Source organism: Heliangelus exortis, chromosome 3 (genome assembly GCF_036169615.1).
Source record: "Heliangelus exortis chromosome 3, bHelExo1.hap1, whole genome shotgun sequence".
NCBI classification, from domain to species: domain Eukaryota; kingdom Metazoa; phylum Chordata; class Aves; order Apodiformes; family Trochilidae; genus Heliangelus; species Heliangelus exortis.
The window spans coordinates 49,177,534-49,200,505 of NC_092424.1; the positions used below are offsets into that span (position 1 = coordinate 49,177,534).

A 22,972-nucleotide genomic window follows, 5' to 3' on the forward strand; every position below is an offset into this window, starting at 1 on the left:
GGAAGGGAGGGGATGGGGCAGAATGAGTGAAACATTTTGTCTTCACCAAAGTAGCAGTGGACATAGATGAGAAGAACTTTTCAAAATATCCCCAGAAGTCTCTCACACACACACGTTAAACTCTTGTCTCTTATGTGCTGTGATACAAGTACATTTTACCACTTCAAAATTTTGATCCATTGTGAATCATTCAATGAAGTATCTGTTATATTAACCTGACAAAAAATAGGAGGGCTGTCCTACTGGATTCTGAGTGGCAGAGCTGGTGAATTCTAACTGAAAAAAAGCAGTGATGAAAGGCACTTCCTTTCAAAAGGAATATAAAAAAGTTTCTGGAAGTGGCAAACTGACTGTAAAAGATGTGTTATGATTTTAGACCATATTCCAAGGTGAAATGGCTACTCCAATGCCATTTAAATGTGTCCAATTGTATAGAGAGCTCTCATTTGGAAGGAATGATTCTGAAGCTGTCACTTTTTTTTTTTTTTTACTATTATTTTTACAATACTAGGCTAGGTGGCCTTAACACTGAAGTTCTTTTTCTATTTGTATTCATCCTGTATGTCACAGAGACTTTTTGTGAAAGTATTGCAGATCTTTAAGAGCATTCAAACTTAATGAAAAGATTATGAAATGTACTCAGTGTAACCAATATGAGAGTATCTTATGACCCAACCTTCTGAGTGTCTAGGTGCAATTTATAGCATTGTCAAAGCATGTTTTTTTGCTGCTGTCAAAACTATTAGGGAATTGTGGCGTGTACAATAACAATATGGGAACCCCCATGAATACTGATGACAAGCTCAAGTAGGGATTTGTACAATCAACATTCATGACAAGACTTATACTGTCAGTATCCAGATGTTCTCTAAAAAATTGTGTTTTCACAGAGTAGGAATAATCAGAAACCAATGATATAATATCCCCACCAAACTTGTTAGTTAAGCAAATGCAGTCTTCACATTTGAGACTTATTAAGTATCGTGCATGTTCTACGTCTCATAGAATTGATCCCTGTGTTGACAGAAGTATTCTTAAATGAAATTGTTGTTTAAGCATCACCAATAAAACATTATGCCCCTTTCCCATTCACAATCTGTTAAATCATACCCAGTCCAGCTGTTTTAGAAATGTATTTTATAGCTCATACACTAAATTAAATAATTTCTTAAAAAACGTATTTACCTATTCTGAGAAGTAGCAGTGACTTGGACCTTGAACACTCACTTCCCAGTAAAGGAGTTGCATATTGCCACGGTGCAAGCACAAATTCTTTTGTTTATACAAGCACAGCATCCTGTAGCACAGATGGACAAGTGAATGCCCATAATCCTTTTATCTTCCGTAGTAGTGGTCGATACAATCCAGTCTCATAGTATCAAAATATAACTTAGATTTTTGTTTCAATCTGGAGCCAAAGTAGGTACAAGTTCCTTTTGTCTTTGCTCTGGAAAATTGACTGTTATAGATCTGCAGTGAGAATTGGTGTCACAGCCCCACCTGGTGACTCTTTCTAGAACTGTTATTTTGGTTGTGTGTCTATTTTTGTGACCTTTTCCAAGTCATCATTCTGGACAGAGCAGAATGAGTCTTACGGAGGATTCCGCCATTCTGTTCTGGGTTATCTTCATGTCATAATCATCCGATGATCCTTTGTGGAATTCTTTAATACTTATCCTCTCAAATTTAGAGAATTAAGAGGAGGATAATGAGGCATTTCATAAAAGCTTATTATAGCCTAAAACTCACAGCCTGCATTTAAACCTACCTGCCTTGATAGGCAGAGGTGAATTCCTTCAGAGGTCAGTGCTCTAGAGCTCGGAAACCAGACCTTCTGGAGAGGAGATCACCTATTTGAGAACTACAGGAAGGAGCACATTTGGTTGGTCTCACTGATGTAAAGCTACCTTTTTTGTAAATTAGTTGAACTACAGTGCTCAGACAGGCATAGAAGATGATTCCTGAATAGAAACTCTCATGGAAATATTGCAAATATTTCCCTAAATGCAAGTTACCCAATTGGAAAATATCTGTATGCAGAGTTATTATTCTGTTTGAAATCTAAATTGTTTTTTTGCAGCAGGTTTTCACACAGATGTTAAAGAGCATGCAAGACTCTGATCTCTGAATAATATTTCTTCCTCAGCCAAATGCCCTTCTGCTGAGTGAAAGCCTCATGATTTTGGTTCCTTCTAATGAAAGACATAATGTAACTGCTGTGAGTTATGCCTTTCACTTTCACAGAATAGGAAGCTAATTGATACCTGGAAAGCTCAGAAGCCTCTGTTTGAGTGAGAAACTATTCCACAGATAAATGCTTTCCTAGGTGTATCTTATAAAGAACAACACAGACTTGCATAACTCAAAAAAAAAAAAAAAAAAAAAAAAAAGGGGGGGGGGGGGTAGAAGAAGTATTGTCTTCATTCAAGTTCCTTTCACAAATCTTGCCACAGAGACAGAAACAGGGATAGCTCAGGTGCTAAATATTCTGAATGCCATGCAGAAGAGCTTGTCACTAGGAGTTTGAGACATCTTGAAGAAACCAGCTCCGCAAGGTATTGGTTTCATTTCCTGACTTTTACTGATTTTCTTAGGAAAAAGGGTACACTGTCTAATGAAGAGAAAAGATGGGATAGCAAGTGTTCCTTGGCCTTTGACTTCCATAAGAAACAGTATTTCCTGGCTCCCTTTGAGTTTCTAGTGGGACACTTAACCTTTTATTTGGCTTTTATACACAGACACACCAGGTCTAAGATTTGCTGAATCTGATCTAATAGTTCTGTCAGCTCTTCTAAACTTCCCTGGATATTTTGTCATCATCACACATGAAAGTGTACATTTTTATTTTATATTGAAGTGTTTCAATGATACAGTGTCATCCTTTGCTTCTACAATGAACCTTGGAAAGATTCAAGTGTTCTGTCCTCAGTGAAGTCTAAGAGATCTCTCTCCCAGCTGATAGTCCAAGTGCTGTTAGTGTAACACAGGTGAAGTTGCTTCCCCAGAGGCATTATTTCTGCCCTTAATTCAGTCTTGTAGGAGATACTCCCTTTTAGAATACTTTCTCTGTAGATGTTCAGGCAAGATAATATCATAGGTGCCATAGCATTAGAAGCTAAAGCAAGTTTAGGTTTTCTGGGTTAATTACTACTGCTACAGCTCTTCTTTAGTACATCTCTGCTTTCACATTAATTCCTTCCTTTGAAAACAATGAAAAAATGTAAATAACAGACAATGAAGGATACTTTATAGCTCTTTGCAAGATTTCTTCAAACTTTAATTTCTTCAAACTTCAGTCAACTATGATCTTTGTGTCAGGTTGACATAAGACTTCTCTAGGGGTAGGAGTTGCCAGAACTGTGGCCAGCACACCTCTCTCCCCCTTCCAAAGGTGCATACAATTTATTGAGTGAGGCTTGCTCCACAGAGATCCCATCACCCTGGCTGCAAGGCTGCTGTGTTATGCACTATATAGCATGTTGCTGTGGTGGTCAGTGCAAGAGAGATGTGAGGTTCTGGGGGAAAAAATTATGCACTTTATAGACAGCAACAACAGTTATATATACAGTGTTTCAAATTTCTCATTATTTACTTTGAGGAGATTTGTGATTTGAATGCAGAATGAAATTAGGATAATACTTGGAATAAGCTTAATTTTAATTGGTACCTTGTGGGCATAATACAGCATGATAAAACTGACTATGCTAATTCTTCTTTCCTGTGGTTTCTGGAGGCATCTGTCTATCTCATACCAATAACTCATAGCATTTCTGGAAATTGACACTGACATTTCTTATCATCTTGCAGCAAGCAAAACCCAAATCAATCAACGCAGCACAAAGAAGGATTCAGAGCCTGGAGGAACCAGAAGAAAAAGTGTTGTTAGTTTTTCAAAGGATAACAAAGCTTCTTTGAAGCCAGTACTTTTAGAAGAAGGTCTACCTGTATTAGATGAATCTTTCCTCCTGGAAAACTCTCAAAATAGTGATCAAAGTCCACAAGAAGTAAGAGATTCCAAATCAGCGAGACTTGGGGGGGTTGAGGGAAGGAGAGGAGTGGGGAATAGAAAAAAAAAATAATAGAACAAATGGTTATTGATAATTGAACATTGAATCCAAAATTGAGATTGTTGTTAGCTTCTGAATGAGGCTAAGGAGAAATAATAATGTGCATGTATTTTCCATATCCAATTAAAATGTAACTTTCAGCTAAGGGCCAAAAGTTACTGGTAATGAAAGTAAACTTCAGATGCTTCAATGTGAGTTGTCTTTGAAATATAATGTTAGAGAAGGCCATCTTTAATAATTTTAATAAACACCTCTGGCCAGCCAGCTGAAAGCTTCAGTAAGACACACATTGCAGCTGCTACTTTATCTGAGTTTCTCAGAAATGTCAAAATCATAAATTTTTCTTAACTTCACCTAGTCTTATTTGTTTAAATTACTTTCTAAAGCAGTGCATGTTTCTCTGTCTCCAGATGTTTAACTGCTGTGATTTTTCCTGATAGAGTTCAGTTGCAACAAAATACTCCAAGGGATAAAACAGTAAATAAAACAGAAAAAAATAAATTCCAGCACTGTTCCTTTAACTCAGAACTGGCTTTAGAATATAGAAAACAATTTTTTAAGTGTTTTGGAATAATTTCCTGTTCAGTGTAGAAAATTTACAATTATCTGATCCTGTCACCTTCATCTGAAAGTGAGTCAGTATCAAGTGCTAGTATTAATGCTAAAGGCCCTGTTGTAGGCCTTACAATAAAAAAAAGAAAAAGTGTTTTAGCACATGGCATACCCAGGAAAGTTACATGGAAATCTTAAAGGCATGTAGCTCCTTATTGTATCTCAGTTTAGCACCACTTGATAAACACATGAGTAATTGTTTAATTTCACCGGAATTAAAATCTATGGGATTAACACTAATTTTTTAAGCTTCTTGTGCATACTGTAATGTGCAAGCTTGTAAGTTAATTATATGCTTTGTGTGCTGAGTTCAGTAGGCAGTTTACTTACCTACAGAACTTTTGAATGTTTGATATAATTGTTGTGTTTTCAGCATGTTAACATATTGCATTTTCCTTCACAGACTCACAAGTATATCATACAAGCTTTGGTGCTATTTAATAGTTGGCCACTTACTGAGAGTCAGTCTCTGTTTGTTCAGGCACTGGAAGAAATGGAGAAAAATAAAATCAAAGGTAGGTTTGATTTAAGTATGTATTTAGTCAAATGCTAATATTACGGATTTTTTTAAAAAAATGTTACATTGCTATGAGCCAAGACAATATGACATTTTTCTTTTAATCACTGCCTGAGTAAAATTATTAAGCAACCTGCCTAGGTGAAATTATTAAGCACTCATTCTTCTGTGGTTCACAGAACTCAAGTTTGATTGCATGATCAGTTCACAAATTATAAAGAAATGAGAGAATACTCTGCAAAACTCAGCTGAACTTTGTAGAGCTCAACTCTAATTAGGTAGGGATCTGAAACAATTGTGGAATTATGACTACTTCTGCAGGCAGATAGCAATGAAATGTAATACAAAGGCACAGTGCCCTGACAAATTATGTCCAAACATGGAAGTTTCTTGTGAAACTAGAGAAATATGCCTGCTTATAATTTAAGAAAATTCAGTGCCAAGACATGGAAAAAGGCCCCTTTTGGGATATGTATTAATTCTATAATGCTGGGAGAAAAATTTAAGAAGGTGGCAAGGCTGGGAAAGGCCCCAAGGACAGCCAGTGTATTCAAGCTAGGAAGAGGGCAGAGAAATACCAGAAACTTGTGGGTTTTTACAGATTCTTTTAGCATTTCTTGTTAACAGAAAAAAAAAAAGACAAAACCAACTCCTGCTAAGAGCAGTTAGAATACTAGTCAGTGTCATAGGGAAAAGTCTTGTATTTGCTTCTCCTTTTACCACTGTGGCTGACACAGAATGACACAGATTATTAAGTATGTTAAAGGAAAAATTACCATGCTAGATCCAATAGCCTGAGAAGCGAGGCTGCTGCCACTCCACTTCCCCAGGTCCAGCCATTAGCCAGGCTGGAGGTGTAGCCTTAGCAGGCACATGTACACAGAACACATATACACATATACATATACACAGATCACAGGCAGACAGTCCGTGCCTCACACACAAACAGCACCTCATCTTTCCTCTCTTTGTCTGGACAGAATGGAAGTTCACTAAGGAGACTGTATATGTTAAATAGATAGATAGATAGATAGATAGATGGATTCTTCCAGCAGTTGAATTTGGTCCCCAAGTATGCCCAGTAGCTGACCCCTGGATCCCATATGAGCTCCTGAAGCTGCAGACCTATACCAGCTGCTGGTGCAGTCCATCACACACACACACACACACACACACACACACACACACACACACACACACAGATGCAGCTGATTCTCTTGTGCTCTTGCCTTTGGATTGCTGCAGAACATAAAATATTACTTTCCACCATTCAGTAAATTATGCATATCATTAATATTGAAGTTCTGTAACTCAGTTTTTAAAAATGAGACAAGGGGACTTTTTTGCATTATCCTTCCTCATATAGATACATTTACTAATACCCTTAAATTTTCTTAGAAATATTTTATCTTTAATTTACCAGCAGTGTATCTCACTAACTCTGGTTACATATTTCTTTTTAAATGTCTGGTTGGTTGTTTTTTCTTTTTTCATTTCTATTACCCTCGACTGAACATTTCTTGCTTTTAACAAGAACATTTGAGATTTTTGCAGCCTTTTTTCAGCAACTATTACAGAACTTTACAAAGATGAAACTTTTTGGGTTACTATAGTCTCTAGTCACTTTTAGTAATATTTGAGGAACTATGCCATTTAGCCTTAAAGGTCTGTACCCAGTTTTTTTATTAGTGCACTTAGTTTGTTGCATTTTTCACAGAATCATCTTTTCTTCCCAGATGACTCGATTTGTTCTTCTCATTTTTCCTTTAATGAAAGACTGCTTCTTACCATATACATCATATTGGATTGTCTTATCCTTCCTTATGGGTCACCTACATACTAACAGCATGCATTTAGCACACCAGTCATGCTCCTGGTGTGTACCCTTTCATACAGCTATAGCCATGGTCTGTAAAACTGCAGGTCAAAGGAGGTCACTTGATCTCTAAATTTCTTCACTAATTCTCAGCTGTTATTACTGAAGCTTGTCAACATCATGAGTAGTCTTGTGTTTAGTTCAAGACTGCAATATTCCAGTTCATAGCTTCACCTCTCCTTGTTAACCAAATGCTGTGGCTCATTTCCAGCCTACCAGTCTCAAGCCATAGCCAGTGATAATGAGCACTTTTCTTTTAGGATTCTTTTCAAATGTTTGATTTCTGTGTACTTTCATAATTTGTGCCCTTTCAAAGTAACCCAAATCCATTTCACAATTCATATTAGCTGAGTGTTTCTGTTTATACAGGGATACCAACAGTTGCCAAGACTACAACAGTTAAAAAACAGCATATATTATAAATTTGAAACACCAACAATTTCTATATTTACTACTTAGCTTTTATTTATTAACAGCACTATTTATCTGGAGGCCTTACTATAAGGACAATATTTGAAAAAAACATTTAATCTTTGAATCTTTTTCTGATTGTGAACCAGTCTTAAAGCAATTTGAAAGCTGAGCTTTATGGTTTAAAGCTGCCAACACCATCTGTCAAACATACAATTTATATAATAGCAGTTTTGGCATGTAACCAAAAAGGCGTCTTCTCACCATATGATTTTTAAGAAAACTGCAGTAAGCCAGGTGGAAAATTCTTGCAGCAGGTTTGCACCATTTCAGGTATCACTTTTTCATGTAAGACAACAGTGCCATCTAGAGTTAGTTTTATATTAAAAATAATTTTCTTCATTCTCTCTGTATTTTACATGTGGAGAAGCATTTTCTTGGCTTTGGCCTTGGGAAAAGCCCCGAAGAGCTATTCACATGTGCCTTAGAGTCAGAGTGGGCTGCATCCTGCATTGCCAAACTGCAGCCAGTGCCCTACAGGTGCTCCCAGTGTGAGATCCTAAAACTGGGGCGACGACCCAGGCAGTAGAGGGAAGGAGGAGGGTTAGGGGAACCTGGGCAGTGCAGTGAAATTCTAGCTAGGAGAATGCAACTGAATCCTGTACTGAGCCTCTGTATCAGGAATTAAAGCACAAGACCTCATTTTAACCCGGTTGTTTCAGATGCCTGTTTGTTCTTCCCAGTGTATGCAGTACTTCCAGAGCAATAAAATCTTAACATTCATATGTGTAATTTATAGAAGCCAGACATAGCTTGTGGTGTCCCAGGACAGAGAAAGTCTTTTTCTGATATTACTTATCTAATTACTCTGAATGTCTCTTGAGTGTTTGTATAAACAATAAATAATTGATCTTTCAAATTAATAATTCACTGTATAATGCATGTACACCAGCCTGATTTATGGTGATAATATGTTATAATAATGTGCAATTAAATGGAAAGCCATTTATGTAATGACACTATTAACTTCAAATGCTGTCATCACTATTTATTTTGTGTTTGCATTTCCTCTGGAATTGTTTTAGTATCTTCAAAATTTGTGGAGACCACTTCAGTTTTTGCTTTCGTTCTGTAATGCGTGCTTTGGTAGCACTGAATCAATTTATGATTACCACTTCGGTGCTATTGAACATTATTTAAATAGCATGAGGAGATATTATACATAAACACATGTATACTGTATGATGTAATACATATATATATTTGTGTGTGTAGTTATATGCCTATTATAAATATGTTTCCATATATTTAATATTTACAGTTTTACATATTCATATAACCTCAACCACCTCCTTGCATGTCTGATCCAAAGCCTCCTTAAAGGCAATGAAATATCTTCAGTGGACTTAGGATCAAATCATGCAGCACAGTCATTTGTCCTCATAGCAATAAGTGAAAAGTACCTTATTATTGTCAGATTGTATAACAGTCATTATTTTTTTCTTTTTTTTTCTTTTTTTCTTGCTTTCTCTTTTTTTCTCTTTCTCTTTTTCTTCTTTTCTCTTTTTTTCTTTTTCCTTTTTTTCTTTTTCTTTTTCTTTTTTCCTTTCTTCTCTTTCTTTTTTTTTTTTCTCTATTCTTTTTTTTTTTTTTTAAGAGAAATCCCATTTTATTGTACTGACTAGGTTTTCAGCATTTGGTACAATATTTCTAGCAGTATGAAGGTGGAGAGAAACAGGGATTTCATACTTATATTTTTAATCTTTCTCATAGTGTTGTGAGTGCATTCCAAGTTGTTTCAATTGACATGTTCCTTACGGTCTCAAAGCTCTATACTATTACAGGCTTCCTTTGATGAGAATATGACAAGCAAAATTCTTGTTAAGAGATCCCACCAAAACCAGATCAGAACATCTTTAATTTAAAAATATAGCATACATATAGCGTACATGTGTTCTGATAAAATAATTTACCCAAAATGTCCTCAGATATTTCTGAGAATAATAATTTTGAATTTCTTAAACATGCATCAGATCTTACATATCTTTCGTTGCCTTAATATCCTTGCAATTTTTGTGGGGCATATCTTCCCTTCTGCTTTTTACACTTTCAAGCTTCCAAGAACATGAGCCAGTGAGAAAATTGCCTTTACCTACTCTGAGCTTGTTACCTGCCTGGTGCATAACACTGACAGAGACTGTATGAGACTATGTAAGAGAGATGAGAGTCAGATCATGATCAGTCTCAAAGTTAAGCCCTGAGTTAAGTACTGTTTAGGCCATATAAGGCTGTAACAGTATGTCCACCTTGTAAGTCTTTTTTTAAAAGTTGCTTTGACCCCTAATTCTTTGTTGTTCCAACACTAAATGTTAGTGTAATACTAGAAAGTGTCAACTAATTAACTGAGTTTTCTTTATCTTCCTATGTGGCTGTTTTGTGCTGTTATTCCACCCTGGATATAACATGGGGAAATGTATTTATGGATGACAATGGTATCTTCTAATTCATCATGTATGGTAACATACATCCCAATAGAAAGTGAACAAAAGCTTGAGGAGCGTCGCCTTTCCTCAGGGCTCAGTAGTTATGAAGGGCAAAAGTCTGCAAGTGTTCCTAAACAAACAAAAAAACCAAAAGATAAAGCATCTGAGAAGTCAGAAAAAGACAAGTCCACTAGAAGAAGAGAATCACTTTTATCTCTTGCATCTTTTGAATCTCAGGTGAGAACAAATCCTAGAAACTGGTTTTGTTGAATGTTCCATAATTTTACCAGGTATAAAGGTATTTTCAGGCCATAGAGGAGTATTAGTAGCACTTCTAGCATATCCTTTGCATGTCTCTATGCTCCGTTTTGCCACCTTTTTAGCTTTACATTTGAGATTGAATAACACATGCAACAGACTTGCATCCTGCATTTAGAGATGTCATGTGCTCATTTCTTTGTTTATACATAAAGCAAGTACTGGCTGTTCTTTTTGGTGGTCTAGTTTCTGTCTCTTCTGAAGGCTTATTAAATTCCATAAATTCGCCATACTTGTGTCCTATTAGTCCCTTATTGTACCAGTTTTCATGGGTTCCCAGGGAGAAGGAAGAGGTCTTTCTGCTATAGAATCATAGAATTGGTACCTAGTTGCCTGCTTGCAAGTTCTTCTCATCTTTTGTGGGATAATATGAGTGTCTGAGGTTGACCGAAAGGCTATGGCCAGACAGTAAGCCTTAAAAGGAATAACTGACTTTATAGATTGTAAAGAGATTAATGGAAGAAAAAGAAGAAACTGACATCTTCTTTAATAGTATTGCTTTTGCTGGGAATTTTGCTGTCCCATGGCAGGTAGTTCCAGGGGAGGGCAGCTCCACAGATTTTTTTTCATTAAGAAACCTCTACTGAATTTTGTTGTTGACTAGAATGTTGTTGCTATGATTCACATTCACACTTAAGTTCCAGACTAGTGCCTTAACCCTTCTTTCAGAGCAGTCTGAGTGGCTGCAGTTGAGATTGTTGGTCACAGAGAGGCAATGCAGCTTCCAGCTGTGTCAGATATCTGCCTTCAGCTCCTATGCTGGGCCTGCTGGGGTGATAGCTCCTGAGCTTTCTTTGGTCTGCCACTAAAACCAATGCAAGTTTCAAGGTGGAACTGCCTGCAGATAAAGAATAAGTCTACCTTTAGTTTCCAATAAAAACTCAACTCGTATCTTTACTCCTAAATCTTGGGCTTAAAGGTTCTGCAGAGGGTATGGTTTCCAGAATTATATGCATCACAATCATCTCATTCATCAATCAGACAGCAGAATAGTGCCCTAAAAGACACTATGTGTATTCTATGATTCTGAGAAGCCATGTGTTAAGGTGATTTAGAGAATTTGGAAAACTATTGGAAAGAACCAGATGCTTCATAAGACATAGTAAGATGTATTTCTACACAAAAAGCCTAGTTAAATGTCAGAAGACTTGTAGTAGTAAAGCTTGTGAAAGGAAGGAAAGGCAAGGCAAGGAGATTGACAGGAATATGAGACACCAAATAATCAGTCCTGTTCAGACAGACTGTTGAGAAGAACTGGGAGTGCGGAGCTGTATGGGGGGTAGGGGAAGCACATCAGGTATGTCAGAGACCTTCAAGACATTGCAAAGTCATTTTGCTTTCCTTTGGCAGACACTCTGCAGTAATGCAAGTCTAAGTCTATCAGTGTATATTGTATGTTAGCCAGGAGAATTACCAGGGTACACAAACATCACTTTATCCTAGGTAGTGGTAGTAAGTGCATACCGATGGATACATCACGTTTATGATATCTCACTTCCAGCAAGCTGCTTCAGACCAACCGTACTGGATTTTACGCCTCATCAGTGAGCAGAGAGAGGCAGACACTCTGGAGGTGAAGAAAGACACTCAGCGAGCAGATGAGATCAAAGCCATGAAACAAGCATGGGAGTCTGCAGAGCCCGGCAGAGCTATCAAGGTGATACCAGGGTGGAATCTTTGCAGTAATGTTTTTTCACAAGTTCCAGGAGCTTCTGTGATGGTAGAGCAGGTGCCACAACAGAGTTGATTTCATATGGCTGTTCTCATCACCGTTCTGTGGAAGACAGGAAATTTTACACGTTAAAGAATCAAAGTGATTATGTTCATGAATTCTGGGCAGGAATCCAAAGCATTTCCTTTAGACTTCTGTAGATCAGTGAGACTTTAGGTATGACATTTCAAAAGAGAGAAAAGTTTCCCTTTAGAAATCCCACTAAGTCTGCACAATTGCAAAGCTGCTACTTGTAGCAAGTTTAATGTTTAGTATGAACAGATCCTAGTGAGAAATACACTGTTATAAACATGACAAAAAGATTTCTCTTGAAGAACTGGCACCTGGCTGTATGTATCATCACTCAAATTGTCCCCTGCAGCCAGGATTCTCAACTTCATTCTGGGTTGCAGATTACCAATGAGCCTGCATATGCTGCTCTATGAATTCACTGTTTTGGAGAAGCAATACTAATTCACACATCAGGTGCAGATGGGCTCTTTTGACACAATGTCTGTTAAAGATGAAAAAATAATACAAGTTCTTTCTAGCAAAGCAAAAACATAAACTGCTAAATAAGAATTGGAGGCATAAAAATAGAAAAATAAAAACAAAAAAGAAAGCAAACCAAAAAAAAAAGAACAAAATGCAGTCTTAAAATTTACCCAAGTCGTACCCTACTCTCCACCACCACCTGTGAGGGATATTCAGCCAGAAACCCCAGCTCAGAAGATTTTGCTTTTCTTTTTTTTAATTGCCTTTTCAAAATGAACCTCAGACATAGGTCTTCCCAGTTGCACTTTCAGATTTTTTCTGTTCTGTTTAGTGTATCAAAAGCTTAAAAATTTTTCTGAAACTACTTTATTAAATTTTGATGTAAGGAGTGATGCATTTCACTGCAGCTTTGATTCGCTCAACTGAGACTGAAAATGCAAGTACAGTGTTCTAAAGATTAGCTGGAAATGTATCCCCTTTGATGTGTAAAGAGTCTTTTCAGAATGCTGGTTCTCTCACTGTTACCTATTTTGATCAGAAAGTCAACAGAATGGCAGCTAAATGGCTCCATTTTAATAGCCCCTTGGGTCTGTGACATTTTTCTAAAATAGCCATTGTTAAGAAAATTGCAGCAAATACATGTAATACACTAAAAAAAAGGTCTCATTTGGAAGTGTCTGATATCCAGACTAAGTAGCTTCCCTTCTCCTTTCTTCTTGATCATCCTGCCCCAACATCTGCCTTTTCCAGAGGTCACATGTCCTGTGACATCAGGAATTTGATGCCTGATTCCAGGCTTCACTTTTGGCTTCTCAGTCTATTGAGACCCCTTAAGAGAAAGTCCAATTGGCCCAAGTCACCTTCTGAAAATACAAGCAGAAGCAGATATCTGGTTTTGGCATCAGAGTCTAAAAAGTTTTGCACCCACAGCACCCATAGCTTCTCAGGACAAAGTCTAAATCACTGGGCTATAGGAGCTCCTAGGAGGAGGAAGAGTGATTTCCCTAATTAGCTGCAGTAGCTGGATGTGTTCTGACCATACATTCAGCTATGAGGCAACAGGCCTTGCTTTTCAGGGGTTTGTTTGTTATTTTAAAATCCAGATATTTTTAGCTGCCCAGAGATCAGTGATTTTTTAGTATTTCGTTGTATGATGATTTTTAGTGTAAGGATTCAGCATCTGAGGACAATACAATGGGAACCCTAGCAACTTTTCTGATTCTGCTCAGGCAGAGTTGCACAGGTGCTGAGTTTCTTATTGAGAACATCGTTCTCTCCTTTAGGATATGTACTAAATATAGCCAGCATGCATGGAGTGGAGTGAAACCCTTCAGAATGTACTCCCTGCTTTTCATTTTACTGAACTACCATCTCACAGAGGTTTACTTAGGGTTTCTTATTCGTATGCTGAAAGCACACTTGATATAAATTGGAGATTAAATATAAGTACTACTGGTAATATATTTCTCCTCTACACAGCACATTAAAACTACCCGTATAAAGGTTCCAAAATATTGATGGATAAAATTAAATGGCTATTTAGTATTGACTGGTTATTACTCTGGGGAAAAAAATCTGTTGGAGAGATGGCTTGAATATGACTGACATGAAATGTGGTCCTCTTATGATTATCTTTTTTTCTCCCCAGTGACTCACTAGTGGTATTCATGTTGTCAGAAGTGATGTTTTCATCAAACCAGTAAAGTATACTCACCATTAATACAAAGTAGCATCATACCTCACATGCACTGGATTTGAAAATTGACTGTCTTATTGACCACTTGCAGATTCCTACTTTTGAAAGTCCTTTGGGATTTAAAATGTGCAGTAGAAGTTTCCTTACTTGGGTTAAAACTTTGATCTCTAGGCTTTTCAGGAACGCGTGCGGTTTATTAATAAGTATGCGGTGTGCGACTCAGAAGAGTCCGTATCTGGGAGTGAGACTGATGTTTTAACACCTAGTTCAGGAGAAAGAGGTAAGGGTATAACTTTCTGTCAAGCATATAATCTATTCATCATATTCATCATGTTCAACTCCTTAGAAAAGACTGCTGCATTAAATACTGGTAGTAAATGGATTGAACAGCCACAATAAGGGTTTCCAAGTGCACAATGACGTGTTTAGCCACTAAATTCTCTATCCTTTTTTGTTTTAATTGTGATATTACTCTATTTTCAGACACAAATAAAGCCTCATGGCTCTTGGAGGCTGCCAAGTTACCCTTAAGCCAACTTTAAACAGGCCTCCTGTACTAGAATTCTTACACAAAATCAACTTGAATTTTTTGGAAGTACAGTAGAAAATGCTATCTCCCTCAAATTCCAAGTTGAGTAGCAGAGGTCATTAGTGTAGAAATACTGAAAAATTGTTCATCACCTGAAATAGCATGTCATTAAGACACTAATACATCTACTGTGCGTTTTCTTTATGTTAACGTTTATGTAAACTGCTCATGGGCAGTGGTCTGGGAGTGAGGTGTCAAAATGAACATGGTGAATGGCATCAGCTTCCTGGCAGCTTCCATAGGAGTTGCCTTATTGTATTTAGTGGTTGCAGCTTCAATAGAGTCCTCATTTGTATTCCCTGACAGTTAACATGAGTTTGATGAAAACTTGAACTGGGTGCAAAGCTGTGAGGGTGTTTGTTGTTTTGTTGTTTTCTTTTTCTTTTCTTTTCTGAGAATAATGATGAGATTGGGCCAAAACAGAAAAATAATACCCAGGCTGATCATGGCAATATTTTCTTATAACTCATGTGCATGAAACTAGAACTTGTGACTAGTACATAACTTGTGAAGAAGCATATTTTTCCATTCACATAAGTAATCCTCCTGGGAATGTTTCAGAACCTTAAGCAGAAGTAGTCCTCACTTTATGCTGTAAACAAACACATCGTTAGTTAGTTCTTGCATTCCAAAGGAACTTGAAAAAATATTATTTCCTTTCAGTTATTGGATAAGGACTTAAAAATAATGGTTGTCTTCCAAGAGCTTTGTTCTAAACTAAGCATTTGGAATCTAACACATAGATAGTCTCATAAAGAGGTGTTATGCCACTGACTTTAAGCTGTTATAAATTGGTTCCATAGAGTGCTACAGTAGGGAATAACGTGCTTGAACATTTCTGTGGTGTTTGGTATGTTAATGAGATTTTTTTTTTGTTTTGGAGAATACTTTTCTGATGGGCAGTGTCTGAGGCACTTCTACAGTCCTTGTCACCCTTCTAGACCAAAAGAGAATGCTGGAATATTTATGTGTAGACAGTAAATATATAGACAGTAATTTGTTTTTAATGCTCAAGCCTCTTTCCTATTTTTGTTGAGAAAATTCCAGTAACATTTAAAAAAAAAAATTTAATTCATTATTACAATAAGTAACTCAATAAGAGAGTTGTTATGGAAATAAACTGTGGCAGTGATTGTTCAAGCTAGTCAAAATTCACAGGCATTTCCCACACACCCAAATGAAATGAAAGAAGGAAGTGCTATAATAATCACATAAACTCAGCCTAGTGTCATGCTTAATATCAGATGTATAATTGTATTGTGAGGATGCTATGTTACAGCATAACATGATTACTATCTACATGGTTAAAAAAATATATGTAAGGCTTCAAAATTAAAATTTTAAGCTGTCATGGGATTTTTTTTCTTTGAACTCTTATATATCCCACACTAAATCTTTTCCGAAAAGTGGATAGTTTTTAAAAGTTATTACAGCCACGACTGAACAATCAGATTTATATTTTTTGGTGTTTTGGCTTTTTTTTTAAGGAAAAAAAATAATAGAATGCAGTTCCTTGTATATTAGATGTTGTTCTTATATTATTTATGCACCTTAAATTGAATGCTCTTGCTTAGATTTACAAAGCTTCTTGAGTACTGAGGGTTTAGCTAAAATACATATATTAATTTCACTCTATCTGGAGATTTTGCAGCATCTCTGTTTCTATCATGAGTGCTGGAAACAAAAAGGGAGAAATACTATGTCCTCTCTATCCTGGTTTGGGACAACACAAATTCTCTTTTAATAATGTATGTTGCTCAGCCAAAAGAGGAAAGAAACTATATATAAGAATGTAGCTTAACCACTATAGAAGTTATGATAACCAGTTTAATCTGTTCTTTCCTAGATTCTCTTGCCACAGAAAAGAAAGAATCACAAACAGCTATTGACACAAACTTACAAATGCAAAAGAAAAAATGGGAGCCTATAGACCTTACTCCTTACATGAGGTAAACTGCAGCAAGAACAATTAAGTCCCAGTGAAGAACCACAATGAAAGGCTGGTTAATGATTTGCACATATATTTTTATGCCTATTTTTATGCCTATCTATACATGGATGCAGTATATGTGAATTTAGACTTCATCCTTCAGATGTCAGTGAAGTAAGCTACAATTCTGCTACATGCATGTTAAAGTGTCCATGAGAATCCTGGGCAATGTTTTATCTGTGCTTTATATTGTGTACATAAAATCACTCAGTAGGGAACACAGAAGTGTATATGGCATCAAGATACGTTTTTATCTTTGATTTTCTTAGCATGGATTTGTTTTAAAATCTATGCTTTCCTACATCCATTTCTCATTTATGTCCTGAGCCTAATATAATACATGTCAAAGGGCCAGAACCCCTGCACTGAATGCAAAGAGAATGTGACATAATAATCTGAAGAAAATACATATGCAGGAAAATATATTTAATTCAGTGGTCATCTTGAGCAAAGCATATTTGAAGTGTGTCAGGATGTATGTGATGTTAGATTCAGATAATATACTTTAAAAATGGTTTGGTTAATAATAGCAGGTAATAGCTGAAATAATTATATTATGTTTTTTATTCAAAAGAGCTATATTCTTTATTACATGTGTTGATATGAACCTATCTAGCTAATATTCATGCACCTGCATGTTTGCTGTGCAGGCAGCTTACTGATTTTCAAAAGACCCTAGAACTTGCTGCAAAAATCCTGAAATTTAATTTTAAAGTGAAAGGGAAACTGGTGTTACATTGCAGTGAGTAACATAAAAAGAGTAGAAAACAAGGTAAAATGTCTTTTACAGGCTTGAGTCTTGTAAGCATTTAATTTGTCTTCAATTCCTTGAGTTTTACACTAGTCATTGAAGTCAAACTATAAAAATATATCATGTACTTAACCACTATGCTAATTGCAAAAAAGAAAAAAAACCTACATTTGTCTCAATACCGAATTATAATATCAAAAACTTAAGGAAATATGAAATTTCTTGTAGTTAAAAGTAAGTGTTATATGTAGGAGTTTTTCATATGCTCAAAGATTAGCATGACTTTACAAAAAATTTTAAAGTAGACACTCATATATAAGAAGACCTGCTGTCAGAAATGTACTTTTTCATCAAGTTTATATATAAGCAGAGGGAACAGGACTCCTTTGCCATATCTAACCATGTCTGACCATATGATGGTGACATTGTAGTATGTAAGCAAAATATATGCATCTGGGTGTTCAGCAAAATATAAACCACACAAAACTGTATTTGAAATGAGACAAATATCTTTTTATTACCTTTAGAAAAACAATGCCTGAGTCTGTGATAAGAAATGAGTCTATCATTCAAGAGCAAGCTATAAGTAAAGCAGCAAAAATCAACCAATTTAGGGAACTTCGAGAGCTCGCCTTGCAAGAAAGAGAAAAAGAAAAAAATGCCAGAGCTTTATTGAAGGAAAATATACTTGAAATGTATGAGAATTTGCAGGTAGGTTTTCAGTATTACTTTTCAGTAACTGCTACTGTGATATCCACCACTAATATGAACATCTTGATCAACCACTACCAAGGTTTTTGTATTCAGAACGAGTATCTTGAAGGAGTCATCAAGCTTGAAATTTGACATGGGCAAAGGTTAAAACTAAAGATTCTAGGGGAAAAAATGTTACTACACAACATCCCTAATTTGATATTCTTCGGACTTTCTTGATGCAGCATTTTGCAAAAAGTGGACAGTCAGACATTGGAATGGTCTCCCAAGGGAAGTGGTCGATTCCCTCACTTTGAAAAGCTTTAAGTCTCAGCTTGATAGGTGCTGAGACATATTATATAAAGAATAATATTAGAAAGGTTGGGCCATATGATACTTTGAGGTCCCTTCCAATCTGACGTTCTATGATTCTATGAAAAACACTGTTTTAGGAATATCACCATAAAAGGATAGTTAAAAGTGAGAATAAATTGTACATTGATACCTATGACCAGAAGCATATTAGATAAAACATTTCTGGTTTGATCAATTTTTTTTTTTTTTTTTTTGTTACAGAACAGTGTAGGGCTTTTTGACAAGTAATAAAAAGCCAAGGTGATTTATGTAGAAAGGTGAATTGCTTCTGAGCCTTACAGCAGAGTTGGAGAACACAGTTTTCCTGGAATATTCATTATGTCAACAAACAAACAAAAAAATTATCCATCTCTTTAAAAATATATCTATAAGAAATAAATTTGGTAGGATCAGTGTAGGATCCATTGTTGGGATTAACCCAGCCAATGCATTGCACATCAAATTGGTACAAATATCTTAACAAAATGGGTTTAACTCTTGAGTGTCATTGGGAACAAAATGTTTTGTTACATGGTGGTGATAAAATAACTACTTAGAATCAGCTGGTGGCTATTCAGAGCTCTCAACCCAACCTATTTGCGGAAAGAACTTGAAAATGTCTCCTGAACAAGTTTCCAGACAGCCTGATTTATATTACTTAGCTACAAGTCTGAAAGGAGCCATAGTTCCCTACCAGTGACTGATTGATCCCTAATAAGAATCCATCCTCATGTTTTGAGATGTTGCTATGGTTTTGGGTGCCTAGTATATTTTAGAAAGGCAATTTCTTTATTTTCTAGAAAGTATATCCATTAAAGATGTTCACAGTAATAATTTAAAATGAGATTTACTCAAGAATATTCATGCTGTGCTGATAAGCACTTACACATTTTTTTCATCTGTAGAGCACAGAAAACAATATAAAAGTATTCAAGTGTACCCATTTCCCAGGATGGAAATGTAAATGACAAAGTTTTCAGAAGTGTCCAAGTCCTTCTTGCTGTAAGGCTCATAGAAGGTCAATGTGATTGAGGCTCTGTTAGTCTCTAAAAAGACAAAAACTTAGGCATTTCAGCATTACTGAAAAGTAGGTTTTAGGGGACTCACTTCAGACAACAAAGCAAGCCAGCAACTGAGTAGGGATTAGACAGATGGATTTCTTGTACATAAGCCTATCCTCCTTCTATGTAACTAATTTTAAAGGGATTTTCTTGAACTTTCTCCTCTTCTTCATGGTGAAAAGACTGACATATAGATGTATCACAGTGACAAATCAATAAAAATGCATGTAAAAAGAAAAGGAGAAATACTATACACTATACTTACAGAGTCATAAAGTGAAACATAACAGGAAGTATTCAGCTGCTTGTGATGAAATCAAGATTCATGTGCTGGGGGTTATTGCTGTTTCTTTTTGCCTAGGCATCCTTAGATGAAAAACGAGGCAAAGTTCACAGCATGCGGGAAGCGTATAGAAATGAGCTCCTAGAGGCTGAGAGCAGGAAAGAAGAAGAGCTGGCAGCTCTTGAAGCAAGCTTGCAAGGAGAGCAAGAGAAGAAAAACCCAAATGCAGTAAAAAAAAAGAACGGAAAAGGGAAAAAATAGTAGTTAGTAGCACTACTGTATTTAACACTTTAACACTACTCCATTTAACACTTTGGGAAATAAAGCTTTTATGCAAGGAAAAGAAAATGTTATTTTTCAGTATTTTGGTCAACCATATCACATTTGATCTCTGCCTGAAAAATTGATCTGGTATTCTTTTTAACCTGTTTGCTATTTTGTTTCTTATAAAGGTACTCACTACTATTAAAGTTTGTATGTTTTACTAGAACAAAATTTTGCAAGAAAAATTCATTTTCCATTTAGATTCTTCTCTCACGATGTCACAGTGTCTTTTGTTCTCTTTTTCCAGTCAAAACAGAAGCAGCCAAGAATGAATAAGGGTTGAAACAGTGAATGTAACCTATCGGTTTTGAAGTCATTTAACTTGGCAGAAACATGAGTTCCTTACATGGATGACAGTTTGTGGAGTTCATAATAATGAAATAGTGGCATACTGCACTTTTTATATGCAAGCTTTGGAAAGCTTCCCAAAGTCTGCTTCAGTAGGCACTCACAGGTTTTCTGTGTGCTATAGTATTTTTTCTTTTTCATCATTCTCTCCAGTGGTTTTGAAGCTCACAGAAATTCTCTGTAGTAGCAAATTCACGGCACAACATTCCAAGTCTTGCTGAATACTCCTTGAAACCCTGTTACTCTCTTTGTTTATCTTTCCAAAGCTATGTTTTGCCCAAGTTGGCATTGCTTATAGTGATTACTATAGACCTTTTCTTCTTAAACCTTTGGCTGGAATTTTTAAATGTTCCTTGAAGGAAGAATCGGTGTGTGAATGAACTGGCAATTACAGGCTTTCTACAGGAAGGGTAAAATCTTTCCTCTAAGCTCTTGCTTCTGTTTTCACAGAATTCCTAATATGTTTGGTATTGTCATCATATGCAAAAAAATACTGCGTTCCTACTCACTGGCTATCACTCTGTACTCAGAGATGATGGTCAAAGCTCTTGCAATGGTGAGAACTCTCTAGATCAGACTGAGCTGTTGTAAATGATTTACAGAACTTTCTGTGTGTGTAGTCACAAGCAGGAGCTCGGGAAGTGAGATTGCCACATATTGTTTACGTACGTATTCCATACATACAGGATGTTCAGGGCTTCCAAAAGCATTTCATTATCTAGGCAGCATGAGAAGCCATGAGCCTTACCACTTTGATAAAAATAACAAGAAATGTTATTCTTTGCATTCTGGCCACTGGTGCTGGCTAGCAGTTGCATTTCAAGCTGGCCTTTCCTCTGCATCTTAATGACATACCAGGTATTCAGCTTCTTCTGGTTTTACTCACCTGTTTTATCAGTACCTCGCTGCTTGCCCTGAACTTGACTCACTCATCTATCAGTTCTCTAATGTCTGTTCTTTGTACATCATCACACCTACTCACCTGCTGTGGTGCCTCTGCCTCCATTCAGCCTCCATCCTCCCATACAACATTGACTAAACTTGCTGCCTTGAGTTTTCGTGTTTGGGAGGGAGGGAAGGAGGAATATAAACCAGAGTCCTAAAACTGAACTGGTGATTTTCTTTTCAAAGAGCACAAGCTAAGTTTTGCTTTGACCCATACAGGCTGCAAATAAAAAGCCTGTCACTCTTGTGCTGTAATTGCTCTTTGTCCTCTGTTTTGGAATATGGGCTATACTGCCTCATAATATTCCATCTTGTTTCCATGGCAATAGCACGTGTTGGTTGTCTTCTTATGAGAATCTCTAATGAGCTTTTGTAGAGGAAGTTTTTGTAGAGCTGAAGTTCTGTTCTTGGTGTCACTGCAAGTGCTGTAATGACAACATTCTGTTGTAAAACTCAATCCAGTTCCAAAAGTCAGCATAATCGACATCTAAATGTCAAAAATTCAACTAATAAGCTTCATGATCACAACCCATCCTCGCATGTAATGAGCTGTAAACCGATTTAAACTCATACATCAGTGTACTGAAACCTACATTATCAAATCTAGTCCTAATGTTATACACAATTTTAAGTTTCATAATTTCCTCAATTGACAGAGTAATGTGGCATCATCAGGATCTGCTCTGTGGTTTGTGAATGTCTCTGTTGGCTCATTTGTCATTTCAACAGCACAGATATGATGAAGGAATCACACTGTTTAACTATATGTATTTTGGAGAATGTAATGTTTTAAGAGAAGCACAGTAACAGTTTTATTAAATCCCTGTGCATATTCCAGAAAAGGAAAACATACTCTTACCCCATAATGGAACCTGGGAGAGAAAAAGCCTTTAATTTTTTTTGGTGTCAAAGAAATTACATGCATTGAACCTGGAAATGGGTGACAGATTAAATGTCATATGTATCAATTTTACATCAACACAACAGCTTTTACATGGTGCACTACTGTACAGGCTAAGTTAGTGGGGAAATGTGTAAAAAACTAAACCAAAATGTAACGGTTTCAAAACAGCCCTTTGCAATATTTAAGATGCCATAATGTTTAGCACTTTACTGTAAGAAAAGCAAACAGGCAAAACTATGTGTTGTGTTTTACCTGATGAGAATGTTGCCTCCAGTTTTTAGACCAAGTTGTCCAATAGTGAAATTGTGAAATTGTGTATTCACATAGATAAAGTACTTTTATTCTTTTGCCCTTTAGGAGTAAGATGCCTTTTAGCATGATAATTTTATGACACTTAAGCAGCCTTTTCATCAAAGGAATTTACCGACTATATTCAGTGGAAGAAATTGTTAAAATTTTGGTTTTACAGATTGTACATTTCAGAAATATGCCATATTGCATCTACCATTCATATTTTCTTAAGGTTTCATGTAATAAAAGCTCT

General features: G+C 36.3%; 1 protein-coding gene across 1 annotated transcript in view; it reads left to right on the plus strand.

The window, feature by feature from the left end:
• ADGB (androglobin) overlaps positions 1–20,402 on the plus strand; it is a 96,772-nt gene extending 76,370 nt beyond the window's left edge. Inside the window, exons 29-36 of the mRNA XM_071742439.1 lie at positions 3,808–4,004; positions 5,083–5,194; positions 10,019–10,203; positions 11,786–11,941; positions 14,358–14,466; positions 16,622–16,724; positions 18,044–18,227; positions 19,986–20,402. Of these exons, the coding sequence (XP_071598540.1) occupies positions 3,808–4,004; positions 5,083–5,194; positions 10,019–10,203; positions 11,786–11,941; positions 14,358–14,466; positions 16,622–16,724; positions 18,044–18,227; positions 19,986–20,168 (1,229 nt within the window). The 3' untranslated portion in view covers positions 20,169–20,402. The remainder of the gene's footprint in view (positions 1–3,807; positions 4,005–5,082; positions 5,195–10,018; positions 10,204–11,785; positions 11,942–14,357; positions 14,467–16,621; positions 16,725–18,043; positions 18,228–19,985) is intronic.
• Positions 20,403–22,972: the final 2,570 nt, after the last annotated feature.